Here is a 17,675-nt window from a genome sequence, read left to right as displayed (position 1 = left end):
AAGAAAGGGTGAAGTTTCGTTTGTTGGTGAATTAGCAGCTGCCATCTGCAACTCAGCCAGAGGGAGCTGTCCGCTTTAAGCCTCTTCCATGTACAACTGCCCAAAGTACTCGGCCTAACGAGCCCGGTACCCATCTTCATCTGATAATATCAGCAGTTCGTATAGAACTTATCTGAGATGTTGAGTTAGAGCGTAGCATTTTCATAGTTTGAAAGACAGATCTAAGGTCATTTGCATTTAAACAACTCCCGACATCCTCAGCGAAATATCTGACATACCTCTCCTAATCCCTTTTCAGACAGATTCTAGTCCATCGTAACAGTCCTATATCGCTTCGAGTCTCCAGCCTGGCAGCATGACTATATTATTCAACGTCTACCTTGAGGCAGCTTCACTCCTAGATCTTGGACGTTCTCCATGCATTCATCATCTTTGTTGTTTAAATGCAACTCTCCAGTGTCATCCTGAGTACCAAGTACTCAAATCGATTTGAAGCTATTACTGCATACTCTTGAGCAGACGCCCTGACCCTTACTTTCTCAAAATGAAATCCCGGAGGGCTACGGCTTGGAAATATCTTGGATCTGACACGTATCCTCAGTTTTGCAACAAAGTCTGTGGTCGGTGGCAAAAATCTCAGCACTCGTTAATCCTACACCTCTGAAGAATCGTTGGGTTTAGTTAGCACTCTGGTATATCTACACTCCTGGAGAATCGTTGGGTTCATAATCCTAACAGCCCCATGGGTAGCAGGAGAGTATACGCAGCCACCACTTGACGCAGTGATGGTGGTATATGAACACAAAATCGAGACCCCGGCCCACCTTGTCCATAAGGCGCTGGAACGCTTAAACATTCTTAACCCCTTGACTGCGGATTTCTTACCAGAAGACCTCATCAAGCTACAGGAGTGAAATAAAAAGTGTCTACTACAATTCAATGAAGAAAAATGTAAAGTCCTGCACCTTGGGAGGGGATATCCAGCACACCAATACCACATGGGAAACACTTCACTATCCACCACAAAGGCAGAGAAAGACCTGGGACTATATGTTACCAGGCTACCAGTGAAGGCCAAATCCATGCCAATCGCAGCGGACGGGTTAAGGCCAAAAGGCATGCGTAAGAACTCAAAGAGCTCGATGATGATGGACGTTTGGTGAATATCATCTATGTGGATAGCTATCTAGTGATAACCGCGCACCAGGTCGATCTTAGAAAATATCTTGGCACCGTCAAGGTTCGACGTGAATCCCTGGATGTGAGGGCGTACCGGTTGACTGTCGAGACCTTGAGGCGGCGGTAGTCCCTACAAGGTCTTCAGTCCCACAGATGATATCTGCACCATGTGCAGCTGGGATGCCCACTGGCTCTCTGAGCGACGCCTTATGTCCATTTCCTCATCCTTGCGGAACTCCTTTTTGAATCGTAAGATCTTATTGGGGGTACCATTCTGGTACCGAAGAGTATTACGGAGTTCGTTATTGGGGTGGTGAAACGTCGTTTTTTTAACATTTATTTAAACAAAACTTCAACACTACAATAAAGTATAAAAGTAAAACGTAATAAATGAGTTTAGCCCGGTAGCAGCGGGGATCATGTTTCTTAATGGTCCCTCCAAGCAAGAAAAATGAGAAAAAATCACCCCTCACACACACCATTTCATGATATATATATATTAAAGCATTTGTGATCAGATCTATCTATTTTGGGGGGTTTAAATCATGGCACAGATTGGCCCGTCGCTGCTACACGGTAAAGCCACAAATTTGGCCCGTCGCTGCTACCGGGTTAGTAAAGCTCTAGGAACCTTCGTTCTCGTGTACAGCATTTATCAACGACTTCGTGTCATGGCTCTACTTCCAGATGACTTTAAAGCTTGCTGCACATAATATCAATAGTTTATACCAAGTAATTCTACAATAATAACATAGTCCCTGAGTAAAACATTTCTTCCAACACGACAGTAAAAAAAAAAGAACATAACTAAACGCAGTTAATATAAAAGCGCTTTCCTCTATAGTAATCCTTTCCACTTTCTACTTACGAAAACGTAGATGATCACACAACACATGTTGTGTCTGTCAGAGTTCTGTCTAGTTCTGATTTGGATGTTTCAGAGAGCCCCTTTTATGGGCTACTGGCCCGTACATTATAGTTACTGTCCACGTCACTGTTCGTCACTACATTGTCATGATGGTGTTCCTACAAGTAAGAGCTTTGCACTGAGGGTGCTCCTTGTCTCTATGGCATGGTTATGCACTTCATGGTGATGATTCATAAGAGTGAATGAACCCTATGTCTATGGCGTTTTGTTGTTGTTGGGTGAAGTTGGCGTTTTCTGGAGAACCAGCTATATGGGGCCCTGTAACGCCTCTTTTTACTTTCTGACGATATAGATAATGACTTGTTTTACACTCTATCGCCTCGCTGTTTCGTTTTCTTCATTGTGTTATTATTTATAGAGAAAACTAGCGTGCTACCTTGCTTTCGTCTGATTTATTTGTTTGGGGTGTCGGAACTGGGTCAGATGATGTCACTGCGGTTGTGATGTCGGGTGTGGCTTATGTTCATCCATTAGATCGGGCATGTTGTTCATGAGCTGTTGCGGCTCAGACAATCGATCAGTCATGAGCACGGACGGTTTGCCATCGCCGAGCCCATCCATGTGCAAGAATTATGTCGTCTTGGCACTCTTCAGCTGCTGAGGCGGAATGTACTGTTAAGGGGGGGTTGTAAAATCTCAAATCCCATATTAGATTCCAATGTTCTAAGTGTATCTCCTATCTTATTTATGGGCCAATATATTTCATTCAAAAAGCATTATAATCAAGAAGGATGGGAGATTAGCGTTTGCTATCGTTTGGTGCCTGTAATAAAATAGTAACCAATATTTTTTTTTTAAAGTTCGATGAATTAATACAAAAAAATTAACAATAAATATTCTTCAAAAATCAAAATCAACTTTAAACAATATAGTTTCGATAGCAAACCCTATTTCTGACACATACTTTCATAAGTTGCAGTAGAATGTATGTGTATAACATGAAGTGCAACGGAGGATAATTTTTTTTAAGTACAAAATCATGGTTTTGAGATATCAACGAAGAAGTTTAACTATTTTTTTTTTAATTTTACCTATTCCACGTAGGGACTTGAAATCCACAGGATATAATTATACATCAGGGTATGAAGAAAAAAGCAGACATGGTTTTCCTTACTTGCTTTCATTGATTGTGTAAACAGGCTGCTTTGTTTACCCAAGGTTACGTCTTTTTTACGGGGTCACAAATACATGTACTCGAATTTGACAATATTTCGCCATATTTCAAAGTAAAAACCAGTGTTCTACTGTGTAAAATCAATAAAATATAATGCAAAAGACATTTGATGCGGATACATAGAGTATTTTGTTGGATTTATGAAAAAAAATATGATAAATCGATATTTCACGAATAAATAAGAAAAATATTAGTGAGTGCTGAAATTTCCCCTTTTCCTAGCCTGTGGTGAGAGAGAACCTAAGAGTTTCATGACAGACCAAGAGAAAAAATTCATAAAATTAAAAACGGGTGAAAACATGGATCGTAGCCCGGAAAGCCGTGCGGAAACTCATTCCAGCACGTTGCAATGCATGTTGCATACCACTGTATTATTTTTTCATCATATTTATTCATATATCAAAAGAAAGATAAAAAAAAATTACAAAATTTTATAAGCCAAAAACAAAAAAAAAAAAAAATTTAAACCGACCATTTACAACCCGCCCTTAAGATGCTTCTTGATTCGCACGTACTTGTTGTCCACTGGTGGCTGACGGATGTAGTCGATGATGTGTTCAGCAGTTCCATGCTCCAAATTGCCGACCACGTAGTAGTACTAGGTGGTGTTGGCAGTGATCTGGCGGATATTGCGTGTCGAACCGGGTACTGCTCCGTGAGACTGATTGGACATGTATTACTTGCATAGTCCGTCAACGCCAACTTCAGCTGTACGGACACGTGGCACGTTACACAGAAACCGACCCTGCTCATCAGGTTGTTTCTGTAAGAGGCAACCTCGAGTGGAGACGGCCAAGGGGACGCCGACAGAGTTTCTGGCTTGAGCAAGTCGATAGATCCTGCCGTGAGGTGAGATACTTGGGATCGGAAGGGGACCTGCACAGAAACTTGCCCGGATGAACACTCAGGCTTGCGTCGTAGCGTTGGCGTATGCCCCCATTGATTGACTGATCGATTATAGGCAGCAGTTAACCAGTATTTTTTCTTTGATAAAATGTAAATATCATCCCTTTATTTCCTCCCGCATACGAACTAAACATTCAATAGAGAAATATCGTCAACTCTGAAACTAAATCGATAGTCTTCATTTTGGCTCATTCTGCTATTAGTTATTGTAAGATCAACATCATTACGGACTTTTTTTTATCAGATCTAAGACTGTTCTCTTAGCCGAATAATAAATTAGGCAATCACCCGTCATTTCTTGCCTCCTCAGCCCTGCTCAACGTACGTCTTCCCCTGTGGCTCTCCATAAAGATTTCTGGAGGCATCGAAACCTTGCTGGAGGCGCGGCAAGGAGGGCAGGGTTTAGGGGGGCTGCCCATACCCCAGAAAGTGCCGGCAACCTCAATGCACTTTCGCCCGGGTGACAAAACAACGTATCTGGTGGGCACTGCTTCCGGGGAGGTGTTGCTGGTAAGTGTACATTTGCCTATTTTGAAGCGGGTTTTTTTTTTCTCTCTCTCCCATATCCTAAAGCCACCTCTTTTCATCTGCACACTCAACCCTGATGCTTTCTTCTTTTATATATTCTCCCTCCATCCTTCTTTCTTCTTTCTTTTTCCTTATTTCTTTTCGCGTCTTCATTTTTTTATATTCACCCACTTTTAAATTTTAAGTCTCTCCTCTCTTTTTCCTTTTTTCTCTCCTCATACTTCTTCCTTCGTACATTTTGTCTTCTTTCTTCATCTATTTTATTCTTCGCCATTGTTTTATCTTCACCAATCTCTCTTACCTATTCTCTCCTCTTCTCTCCCCTTTCTTGTCCTATTCTTTTCTCTTCATTCCTTTTTTTTCTCTTCCCTTTTCTCATTTTCTGCTTTATTTTTTTGTTATTTTTATTTTATTATTATATTTTTGCTTTTTCGCTTCTTCCATTCTTTTACTAGTTCTTTTTGATTTGTTCGCTTTCTTGTTCTTTATTCTTCTTTCTTTTTTGCTCCTTTCATTTTTCTTTCCTCACGTTTTTCCTTCTTTGTCTTTTTTCTCCATTCCTCATTCTTTTTTTCTTCTTTTCTCATTTCCTGCTCTATTTTGTTACATATTATCTTTTCTTGTCACTCCTCTCTTTTTTCCTCTTCTTTTTACTTGTTTTCATTTTTTTCTTTCACTTTTCGTTTTCTCTTTTTTTTTTCTTTGTCTTGTCTTTTTAGGTTTATTAATATTACCATGACTATTTTTTTTTAATAATCCCCATCACGCCTGGCTGCCTGATATACACCACCATTTCCCGCCGCTTCATCACCAGGCCCTCTCGTATCGTTCTTTTTATTTTTCCTTAGACAAAGTAAAATGGCCTTGAAGAAGTGTTCATCATGTTCCGGTAATATTTCCTCCCATTTCCTTACAGGTCGTTCTCCCTTCTGTAGGATGTTTCTACTGAAACGACAAATGGAAACAAGATTCCAAGGGCATGATGCTGGCAGCTGGCCAGGATAAGAATACCGAACCAACACGCACTGTTTAGGTTTTACAGGACTTTACCCAAGCGAACATTGGCGTATCTTTCACTACTGCTGCACCTTCAACCCCCCCCCCTTACACTACAAACCTCGCCAACGACTGAAGGTGCATCAACACAAGGGTATGGTTAAGATACCCCTGATAGTATGAGCTTCAATTCAGAGAAGGGAGGTGAGAGACCCGCCTGCCATGCCATTTATCCGACTCATTTCTTCAACAGATATGCTTTACTTGAACAGGAGGAAGAGCAGCAAAACAGTTTCTTGGTTGGGTACTCCATGATTCGCCATCAGGTGGTTGAACTTCGTGGAAGTGTCCCCCGACGAAGGCGTTGGTATTGTTACCCTGGAGGTGTGGTTGATGACATCGCAGCTGCCCTCGACAAGGTCTCCCTGAGACCTATAATGATTATCTTTTCTTTTCTTTCAGGTACTAAAGACGTCTGCAAGACCCGCTCCAAAGGAATTGATGGATAAGTACCGTAGGCTCATCCCGCAGTTCAATACTAAATCACCAAACAATATAATTTCAGCAATTCTTCCAAGGATGTCGGCTGTGAACAAAACAATCCATCCATTAATAGCCGTTTGAAGACATTTTACAGGGAACGCGATGTAGAAATCTTCAACGACTGGGATCATTTCTACGGCCAGGGTGGACTGTTCCAGAGAGACGGTCTGCACCTGTCCTCTGTCCATAGCTGGGCACGATAACAGAAAACTTTATTCCCGATAACCGATAACTGATAATGGAAAACCTTATCGGTGATAACCGATATTCGTTAACTGGAGACAAATATAGGCGATAACCGATAACCGATATAAATCCACAATTCCGATACTAGCTAGCGATAAGTCCGATTGGCGAAAACGATATTATATTGATATTTCAAATAAAAAACATAGATGAATTCAAATTTTCATTATCGGTGTTTAAAAAAAAAAATTATAAAACCTGAAAACCACACCTTGACACGTACCTATGGACGGTAATACTAGAAACGCCTGAACCGGTGTTGTGTTATTTGGCGTCTCCACCGTCAAAAGCTGGCGCTTTTGTTTACAAACACTGGTCTCTCGTGAACTGCGCATGTTCAGACCAGCAAGCGTAGACCTGTACAGTCTCACAAAGCTTTTTAACCGTAATGAAGAGTTGCTGGAAGGCTGAATCAGACATACAGTACCACTACCACCATCCCCGCTGTTGCTAGAACGACACTCTGTACGAGTTGTATTTATATGTACAGAGTGATGTACTGTATGTCTGATTAAGCCTTCCAGCAACTCTTAATGTGTTAAAAAGCTTTGTGAGTACGTACAGTGCTACGCTTGCTGGTCTGAGCATGCGCAGTTCACGAAAGACCAGTGTTTGTAAACCAAAGCGCCACCTTTTGACGATGGGACACCAAATAACACAACACCGGGTGCCTTCAATACCATGGCATGCTCACAAACGAATATGGAATATCAAAATTGAAGCAGTGAATAATCATCTTTTCGGCAAAGTTAAATGATTTTTCTCTTTGATATATTGATTTTTGAGTCTAACATAAAAAATAACCTAGTGTGTTAATGTTGATGATCTAAGTATGAAATATCTTCATCGAAGATATTTCATACCCCAGAGTTTTTTCATTCAACACCGGGCGCCCGGACCACGCATGCGCGCAGTAGGGAGGAGACAACGGGTTTTTTTCTGAGGCGGAAAAAAGTAGCGATTATCGCTGGTTTGGTCACAAAAGTAACGAAGATACCGATATATACTTAAATAAGTAGCGGATGGCCGATAACCCGATTATGTTATCAGCGTTAAAGTATCGCGATAACTTATCGCGATAACGCCCAGCTATGCCCCTGTAGCAGCTAGGTTTGGAGAGTTTCATAGAAGCAGTGCGCGACTTTCGTTAAAAAAAATTGTTCACGACTGCGTCTCCCCACCCTGTCCTTGTTAATGGATGTCATGCGGCATTTATAACGCGTATTCGTAAAACCACAAGTAACACCACGTCCACATATAAAGCCCCCTTCACACTGTGCTGACTCTGGGCCACGACAACCCAGCGACTTTTGGATTTGACAAGTCGGTTTCCACGCTCCTGAAACGGGGGGGGAGTTTTTTTTTGTATGTATTGGTATTCAATATCTCAACCTGGTTATCTTTCTTTGATTTCTACAGTAATTATTCTAGGGTGCCAATATAACAAGCCCAAGTATAGTTTTTATTTTCATAGTTATTGTTCTTGACCGACTTTAAATTACCTCAAACTTTTGCTTCCTAGTGTGTGTTTCTGGCTCCCTACCACAAGCATTCCACCCCATTCCTATCCACTTCCTCCTTTCCCACCCGCAGTGCCGCACCTTCGAACGTGACCGCGTGGGAGGTGTATACGCGGGGCACACCGCGCAGGTGACGCGAGTAGAGTGGCGCTTCGCAGGGGAGGAGGCCAATTCCATCTTCTTGTCGGCGGCGTTGGACGACTCGATCCGCGTCTGGTACATCGACAAACCAGTGCCGATCGCGGTGCTGCGACTCGTCGAGGTGAGAGTGGTATAATTACTCTTGTTTACCATGTATGTGGGAACAAATTTAAAACATTCATAGATATAGATCCGTTACTTAGCTGTGTATGAGTGTGGGACCGAGTGCGTTATAGCTGCTATAAGGCAGCAATGGAGATATCCCCTATACTTATTTGTGCATGCGTGAGAGAACAAACTGACGACGCTAACTACATTGTTCTTTTAGTATTTTAGTAACGACACTAAACCCCACCCATTAGAAATGACAAGAGGCAATTGTCATCTTCCTCGGAGTTTATTGGTTGATAGGGAGCCAAGAAAAGGAAACTCATTGACAGTTCTTCCTTATATCAAAAAGAATGATGAAAATATAAGCGTCAAACTAATGCGATCTAACCATCACTCAATCTTAAATATTTTGTGTGATTTCTTTGACAGGACAAAGGATGAATGGATGTAAACGATATAAGAATTTTGAAAAAAAATATGAAGCTGCTCGACGGTGAGCCTAAAAGTCGATATGTCACGGAACAACGTCACATCAAGAAAGTATAACCACCTTAATCGGCATCAGAGCTAGAACATCGGGGAACAGAACAGCGACAGGGAAAAATCGGTGTAAAAATTTAGATACCTTCCAAGTGAAGTAGAAAACTGGCTGAAAGAATCTCTCTCTCTCTCTCTCTCTCTCTCTCTCTCTCTCTCTCTCTCTCTCTCTCTCTCTCTCTCTTTATAAGTGAGAAGTCCTTGGTTCGATTCCCGGGCGGAGTCAAGGTGTTGTGTTAAAGATGTTGAGTGGTGCAGAGTAGAGTCTTTGGCATAGGAGTGGATGGAACCTTTTTTTTTGTTTTTTAAAGATCACTAATGAACAAAAGAAGGATAGTGGGAGAGAGAATAATGTCTTGCGGAGCAACATTTTTTTGTTTGTTTTTTCTTTCATGACATTCGGTCTACAGCGCCGGTAGGTTTTGTTGACGGGGCCTCCTTGTCAGCTCCAGTTTGTTTTGGCGCAGGCAAACATTTTATATTGGCTCCATCTTGTTTGGCTCATGCTGGCCTTCGTAGCTCATCTCTGATCTTCTTTAGAGAGTTTGTTTGGAGTTCAGGTTGGTAGATGGTAATAAGGACACAATTGGTTTTGGGTAGAACGTCTAAGACAGCAGAAAGAACGGCTTGAAAGGAAACTGGCCATAAAAATACATAGTGATAGAATTCTTAGGAGGGTAGTTTGCAAAAAAAGATTAGTGCCAGGCTCGTCAGAGTCTTTCGGTGTCTAAGCAGACAGCAACAGTTTCACCGAAACGGCATAAAGAGGATGGCCAGGTGTCAGTTACGAAATCAATGAAATCATTAGTAGAATGCCTCCTCTAGAATTTATAATGATGATCAGAGAGAATATCAGAAGCTATGGTAAAAGATCTGACTGGGGATGTGTTACGAGTGGGGTCCCACAAGGTTCGGTATTAGGTCCACTTTTGTTTATTATTTATATCAATGACACAGGAATTAGTAGTGATGTTAGTAAATTGCAGATGATACCAAGATCGGTAGAGTAATTGAGTCGGATCAGGACGCTAGTATTCTCCAAGGTGAACTCAACAGATTATATGAATAAATGGCAGATGGAGTTCAATGGGAAGTGAGTATTCTGAGTGTAGAAACAACCCTCACATAACTAATAAGTAGGGAGGGATTTAGGGGTCTTAGTGAGCTCTGATCTCCGTCCAAGGGCACAATGCATTCAAGCTAGAAATCGAGCTAATAGGGTACTGGATTTATTTCAAGGAGCGTAGTCTTCTTCAAACTATATTTAGCATTAGTTAGACCTCATCTTGATTATGTGGTTCAGTTCTGGTCACCATACTACAGAATGGATATCAAAATGTTAGAATCGGTGCAGAGGAGGATGACTAAGATGATTCAGGGCATACGAGGAAAGACTCAAACAGTTAAACTTGCATTCTCTAGAAAGGCGAAGGGTGCAGACATGATCGAGGTTTATAAATGGATGAAGGGCTTTAATAAGGGAGACATTCATAAGGTTTTGTTGGTAAGAGAACCGGGTAGACACGAAGTAACGGGTTTAAACTGATAAATTCAGATTCAACAGGGACATAGGCAAAAATTGGTTTACTAACAGGGTGGTGGATGAGTGGAATAGGCTTAGCAGTCATGTAAAATAGACTAGATAAATTCATGGACAGCGATATTAGGTGGGGTTAGATACACGGAGGTCAAAGGAGCTTCTTGCAGACTCCTGCGTTCTTATGTTCTTATGTTCTTAATAGATAGATGGTCGAGAACTTTCATGTTAAGAGGGGATTGTAAAATCTCAAATCCCATGTTAAATTCCTTATGTTCTAAGTGTATCTCCTCCCTTATTTACGGGCAGATTTCTTTCATTCAAAAAGCATTTTAATCAGGAAGGATAGGAGATTAAAGGCTACTCTCTTTTGGTTTAATGCAATAGTAAAAGATATTTTTTAAAGTTCGATGAAACAATACAATTTTTTTTTTACACAAATATTTCTCAAAAATCTAAATCAACTTCAAACAATAGTTTCGAGGGTAGCCTTTATTCCTTATACATACTTTCATAAGCTGCAGTGGGAGATATGTATATAACAAGAAGTGCAAAGGAGGAGATCTTTTTTTAAAATGCAAAATCATGATTTTGAGATATCAAGCGATGAAGTTTAAATATTTTTTTTTATTTTACCTGTTCCACGTAGGGACTTCAAATCCACAGGATATATACATCAGGGTATGAAGAACAAGCAGACATGGTTTCCTTTACTTACTTTCATTGATTGCTGCTTTGTTCTACGAGGTCACAAATAAATGTACTCGAATGTGATTATTTTTCGCCATATTTCAAAGTAAAAACCAGTATTCTACTGTGTAAAATCAATAAAATGTAATGTAAAAGACATTTGAGGCGGATAAATAGAGTATTTTGTTGGATTTATGAAGAAAATTTTTTTTCGATTTTCACGAATAAATACGAAAAAATAATAATGACAGCTAAAATTTCCCATTTTCTTAGCCAGTGATGAGAGAGAACCTAAGAGTTTCATGACAGACCTAGAAAAAAAATCCTAAAATTAAAAAGTGGTGAAAACATGGATTGCAAGCTCGTGGCGCCGCGCGGAAGCTCGTTGCAGCACGTTGCAATGCAAGTTGCATACCACTATTATTTTTTTTCATCAGGTTCATTCATATACCAAAAGAAAGCAAAAAAATCAGAATTTTATAAGCCAAAAATAAAAATAAAATAAGATTTTTTTTCAGGTCGGCCATTTACAACCCCACCTCAAGGATTGTTTCAAAAACTTTAGAGGCAAGAAAGCAAAGCTATTGAACGCTAGTTTGAAGGTTTAGAGCGGTCACTCTTCTTAGGCACATGTTGTAGTTTATTTTGTCATACTTACAGTAAGAAGGGAAAGGTAGATACTGAAAGGCAGAGGCGAAAAAGCTTGACCTGGCAGGGTGTCAGGACGGAAGCACAGTTTACAAGGACAATAGGAAGCACTCCATCGGGTCTGTAAGCCTTATGAGGATTCAGGCTGGATAGAACATTAAAAAAAATCATTCTTAAGGATTTAAATTTCAAGCATACTAAAGTAGGAGGACGGATGAGTAGGAGGAATTTGCCCTGATTCGTCAACAGTGGAATTTTCAAGGAAAGTTTGAGCCAAAAGTTCATCTCTATAGACAAATGTGACAACTGCATGGGCTGCCATCAGGACGAGGGACAGGTGGAAAAGATGAAGTAAAATTGGTCGATAGTTTTGTCTAGATGGCAGAAATATTTGGAAAAATTAGGGAAAGCAAGTTTGTGGCATCAATTAATGAAATGATTTTGGTGGATCGAAGTTAACTCGATTTTTCGCATCGAAATACAAAGACTAGAATGATGGGGCAGGCTTATCCGGATGAGTAATGCAGCGCAATCAGCCACCCAGAGCTGTATCCCTCTTTCCCTCTCCCTGAGAACCGGTTGGTCCGTCCTCAACCTTAGTCCTCCCACATGCTTGCCGTGTGTGGTGACCCTGTAAGGTTGGGAGACGGGAGTCTTGAAGGTTAAGTGATGCCATACAGTGCTGCGGCTAGCAACACACCGCTTAAGTTTCTTATTGCGGCCAAGACAGGTGGCGTTTTATGGTACAGAGAGGCGAATTGGCTAGTCCGCGTCTGCGTGACTATGAGCTAAGAGGCCGTTTTTATGTCAGGTGGTGGCTGCGTATACTCTCCTACTACCGCTGAAGCTGTTGGGCTTTTAGGCCCAACGATCAGTCTACCCTTGTAGGATTCCGTGGTGTGTGGGACTTGAGCTGACCAATCAGGGGCAACCTGCTGAGACCGAGCATGGCCAAACTCTCCCTTTCTACGGCTTTACACTATTGATCACGAGTGAAACGCCTATCATCGGAAACCTTTTTGAAGGGCAAACCAGCTGGTACCCCGTGCCCAAATTTTACCGAAATCAATCACTGTCCGGTGGACTGCCTAACCACACCTACCCAGGTGTTTGGAGATCACAAGCATGCCCGAGACTGCCGGTATGTGCACAGCCTGCCGTGCCCTGCCCGATAGTATGAAACCTGCCTGGAACGGCTCCGTGTGGTAGCATTACTTGAGAAGCGACAAATACGCCCAATGTGCGTTACCCGCCGAGCAATGTCGATAGTGTACGAGAGTCTTAAGCTATTGACATGTTAAAGATTAGATAGGGTAATAGAAAAGGCACATTATTTTCATTTTTTGCATCACAGTTTTGGTCTTCTTTCACAAAAGGACATAGAGATTATCACGAATCTACCCTCCTCCTCTCTCCTTCAACCCCTCTCTCTTCTCGCACCGTGAATGGACAGGAAGTGGCTGGCGGATACGTGGACGCGTGTTGGTGTCCCTGGTACGGCAATCTGATCGCTGGCGTGCACGGCGCGGGGCTCCACCTGTGGGACATTTCGCTCTCCACACACACGCCAATCATCTCCAGATACGTATCCGGCGCCACTTGCGTGGCCTTCAGCCCACACACAAGGGTCAGGAAGGCAACAATCGTGTGCATTTTGGTTTTCGCTTCGTTTCTCTTGGTATATACTAGTTTCGTAGATTGTTTGATTGCTGTTGTTTTATTTTGCTTTTTATGACGTTTCTTTTTAGTATCATATAGTTTATACTTCTCTATAATGGTTTGGTTTAGTTGCTTGTTTTTAGGATTAACTTCTTTTTGCTTTCTTTCGAGTTTTTTTGTGTGTGTGTGTGTGTGTGTGTGTTCAGGGATGTTTTGTCACTTTGTTTTATTTCTATTTTGGTCTTCACATTGTTTCATGGTAGCTGATACGCTTTGTTTTTAGTATCCATTACCTTTTTCTCTGGTTTGATTTAGTTTCTTTTTCCAAACTTCTTCCGTTATATTCGGGTTAAATTCCTTTCATTTTGGCTAGTAGCTACATAGTTAGTGGTTCGTCTAATTTCTTTTTTGCTATTCCTGGGTACCTTTGGATTCACTGTTTTTTTTTTTTTTTTTTTCAATCTTTGATCTGGTTTCTTTGTGTTTCTTTCGTTGTACTTTCTTTGTGGTGTTTTTGTTTGGTTCGTTTATTTTTCATCGTTTCCTTTTTTTTTCATTTGGTATCTATTTTTTTCCTTGTCCGAGTACTCATCAGGCTTTTTTCTGAGGGGGATCTGAAATATAAAAGATGTCCTTTAAATTAGGAATTAACGCAGATTGATCCATCCAACCTTTTGAGAAAAATGTTACACTTTCCTTATCTTTCTATTTTCCCTATTTAAATTTTTTTTCCACAACACTCTTCCTGTAATCATTTTCGTCTTTTTTTTTTTTTTTACAACAAAGGAGGCAGCTCAAGGGCACACAAAAAAAGAAAACAATAATAAAAAAAAGCCCGCTACTCGCTGCTCCTAAAGTAAAACAAAAGAGGTGGCCGAAAGGAAGATCAAATACAGGAGGAGAGGTGTCCTGATACCCTCCTCTTGAAAGAGTTCAAGTCGTAGGCAGGAGGAAATACAGATGAAGGAAGATTGTTCCAGAGTTTACCAGCGTGAGGGATGAAAGAGTGAAGATGCTGGTTAACTCTTGCATAAGGGGTTTGGACAGTATAGGGATGAGCATGAGTAGAAAGTCGAGTGCAGCGGGGCCGCGGGAGGGGGGGAGGCATGCAGTTAGCAAGTTCAGAAGAGCAGTCAGCGTGGAAATATCGATAGAAGATAGAAAGAGAGGCAACATTCCGGCGGAATTTAAGAGGTAGAAGACTATCAGTATGAGGAGGAGAGCTGATGAGACGAAGAGCCTTAGCCTCCACTCTGTCCAGAAGAGCTGTGTGAGGGGAGCCCCCCACACATGAGATGCATACTCCATACGAGGGCGGACAAGGCCCCTGTATATGGACAGCAACTGTGCAGGGGAGAAGAACTGGCGGAGACGGTACAGAACGCCCAGCCTCGAGGAAGCTGATTTAGTAAGAGATGAGATATGAAGTTTCCAGTTGAGATTTTGAGTTAAGGATAGACCGAGGATGTTTAGTGTTGAGGAAGGTGATAGCTGGGTGTTGTCAAAGAATAGGGGATAGTTGTTTGGAAGATTGTGTCGAGTGGATAGGTGGAGAACCTGTGTTTTTGAGGCGTTGAAGGACACCAGGTTCTTCTTGCCCCAATCGGAAATAATAGTAAGGTCTGAGGCTAAGCGTTCTGCAGCCTCCAGCCTTGAGTCGTTAAGTTCCTGAAGGGTGGGTCTTCTATTAAAAGAAGTTGAGTAATGCAGAGTGGAATCATCGGCGTAGGAATGGATAGGACAGTTCGTTTTGGAAAGAAGATCATCAATGAACAACAGAAAAGAGTGGGAGATAGGACAGATTCTGTGGGACACCACTGTTAATAGATTTAGGGGAAGAACAGTGACCGTCTACCACGGCAGAAATAGAACGGTCAGAAAGGAAACTGGAGATAAAGGTACAGAGAGAAGGATAGAAACCGTAGGAGGGTAGTTTAGAAAGCAAAGATTTGTGCCAGACCCTATCAAAAGCTTTTGATATGTCCAGCGCAATAGCAAAAGTTTCACCGAAACGGCTAAGAGAGGATGACCAAGAGTCAGTTAAGAAGGCTAGGAGATCACCAGTAGAACGCCCCTTGCGGAACTCATACTGGCGATCAGATAGAAGGTCAGAAGTGGAAAGGTGCTTTTGAATCTTCCGATTAAGGATTGATTCAAAAGCTTTAGATAGACAAGAAAGTAAAGCTATAGGACGGTAGTTTGAGGGATTGGAGCGGTTACCCTTCTTAGGCACAGGCACACTCGTTTTCCACTACGCTCCTTAATTTCCTCAGTCTTCCTGTATATGTATATTTCTCTTCTACTTCACACTTCTTAAAACATCATTCCATGTATACTCCTCTTCCACTACAGTTTCCGTGTCTCCCTCATTCTCTCACTCTGTACTCCTCTTACCCTATTCTCTTCCCTCCCCGTTCCCTCACTCTTGCCTCTCCACCACCCAGAATGTGATGGTTGGGGACAAGGACGGGCAGGTGAGCGTCTTCCACTTGGAGGGGCTGGAACTCTCTGCCAGTGTTTTCCTGAGGTACTCCACCAAGATATCAAAGCTGGCCAAGATCGGCGTCATCCCCGTTGAGAGCAAAGAGTGATACCGCATGCACACTGGCAGTCCGAAGATGCATTAATCTGAACATCTTAGACAAAAATGATGGTTAGAGAGAACAGAAGCAAGTAAAGGAGGCGAAAAATGAGGAAGAAGGAAAGCCAAGGTGAAAAACATTACGGTGGTGACAAGAAACAAACTGAGATGCATTGGCCATGAGGAAAGATGATGAAAAAACAGATATAAGATTTGGGAAAGCATCTGTTGGAGGAAGATCGAAAGGGGTGAAAATAGAGAACTGAGGAGAGATGGACTCGGAATTACAAACAGTGACTACGATGAAACAGAGGAAGAGGCGATGTAGCAAAATGATTGGCAAAGACATACCTAATTACTCGAGGGAGACGTAAAATAAAATTCCTTCCATGTATTCTTTGTTTTTTCTTCTGCTATTATTTGATAATATTAAAAGAGAAGGAAAAACTGCAGATAAGAGGGAAAGAAGACGTAATAGGAAAACTTTGGTCGGGAGCAGAGTAATCTAGGAGATAAAAAAAAAGAACTTAAAGAGAAAGGATTGTAAAATAAGACATGTCGAAAATTTGGGACAACGAAAGTGTAGAAGCAGGAAAACGATAGACAGATGAAGTGGTGAAGGACGACCAGGAGAACAAAGGAGAAAAGACAAGGAAAGAGAAGGTGTTGCTGAATATGTTCTTTATGGAGGCAACACAACAGCTATTATTAACCTTTGCGTTAAACTTAAATACATATAAATATCACTCATTACTGATAATTTAGTTAACTGTAAAATAGTGAAAGATGATCTCTTAATAAACTGGGAAAGCATTCCTCAATCCGTATTTCCTTCTGCTTACGACTTCAACTCTTTCAAGAGTTGAAGTCGTCCTTCCAAAATTGACCCTCGTCTTGTCATTCATAGTATTTTTCTGTTTTGAGGGAGCAACACCTAGCGAGATTCATCGTAATAGGTAAGGATCACACGAAGGTGGGAAGCAAAACGAAAGCAGCCGTTCCCCCCCCCCCCCCACGGGCCGGTCGCCGCTGCTGCTTCAGGAAAATTACACTTCATGTTCATTATTCCCTTGACTCCCGACACACACACACACACACACACACACACACACAATAGGTTAGAGTAGCGCAATCGATTAGAGCGTTGCGCTGCCAGGCTTCACAGCCTGACAGGGCGGTGATTCGAGCCCGCTCAGACCGGATTCTTTCCCTTGACTAGGAGTGGTTACTGTCCCCCCTTGAACAAGGGGGATGGGTTGTTTGGTGTGTGAGGTCCTGGCAGTGCTTGCTCATGTAGGGAGGGTACCTGCTGGCGATTACGAGTCTAACTCGTGATCAGGCCGTGGTGAATCATACACACACACACACACACACACACACACACACATCTCAAAACTAGCAACATATATGGTACCGTGAAAGTACCGGTACCTTTATCGGCAACCAGTACCGAGTAGTACCGGTACTACTCGGTACTGATTACCGTTAAAGTACTGGAACTCTAACGGTACCAATTACCGCTACTAGTACCGGTTGGATTCCAATACCGGCGCTTAGTGACACGCTCGCCAGCCATGCCTGGCTGTGGAGTGTGGAGACGAGTTAGGCATTGCTGTGTTGAGTCGCTGCCCATGTTACCCGTTTTTAAGGTGTTTTTACTTTTTTTAAGTAATTGGTGGTAAGTGTTAAGTTTAAGGCGCGAACTGTTAACTCACTCGTCACAGGGCCGGTGTTACCGTGGCCTGCTTCAC

At 41.9% G+C, this 17,675-nt stretch overlaps 2 protein-coding genes across 6 annotated transcripts in view; both read left to right on the top strand.

The window, feature by feature from the left end:
• The window catches only part of LOC127009832 (dynein axonemal intermediate chain 4-like), a 245,308-nt gene extending 228,643 nt beyond the window's left edge, over positions 1-16,665 (top strand). Inside the window, exons 12-15 of one of the 3 annotated variants that reach the window (XM_050883195.1) lie at positions 4,498-4,697; positions 8,094-8,282; positions 13,138-13,311; positions 15,788-16,665. In XM_050883195.1, coding sequence (XP_050739152.1) covers positions 4,498-4,697; positions 8,094-8,282; positions 13,138-13,311; positions 15,788-15,934 — 710 coding nt within the window. In that variant the 3' untranslated portion in view covers positions 15,935-16,665. The remainder of the gene's footprint in view (positions 1-4,497; positions 4,698-8,093; positions 8,283-13,137; positions 13,312-15,787) is intronic. The other 2 variants (XM_050883194.1, XM_050883193.1) reach the window with 2 other exon arrangements.
• LOC127009833 (TLC domain-containing protein 3A-like) overlaps positions 1-17,675 on the top strand; it is a 123,462-nt gene that overhangs the window by 42,438 nt on the left and 63,349 nt on the right. The gene's annotated exons all lie outside the window — the stretch shown is intronic.

Source organism: Eriocheir sinensis, chromosome 42 (assembly GCF_024679095.1).
Source record: "Eriocheir sinensis breed Jianghai 21 chromosome 42, ASM2467909v1, whole genome shotgun sequence".
NCBI lineage: Eukaryota > Metazoa > Arthropoda > Malacostraca > Decapoda > Varunidae > Eriocheir > Eriocheir sinensis.
The sequence above is the reverse complement of the archived record's forward strand: the minus strand, read 5'-3'. Positions and strand labels throughout refer to the sequence as shown.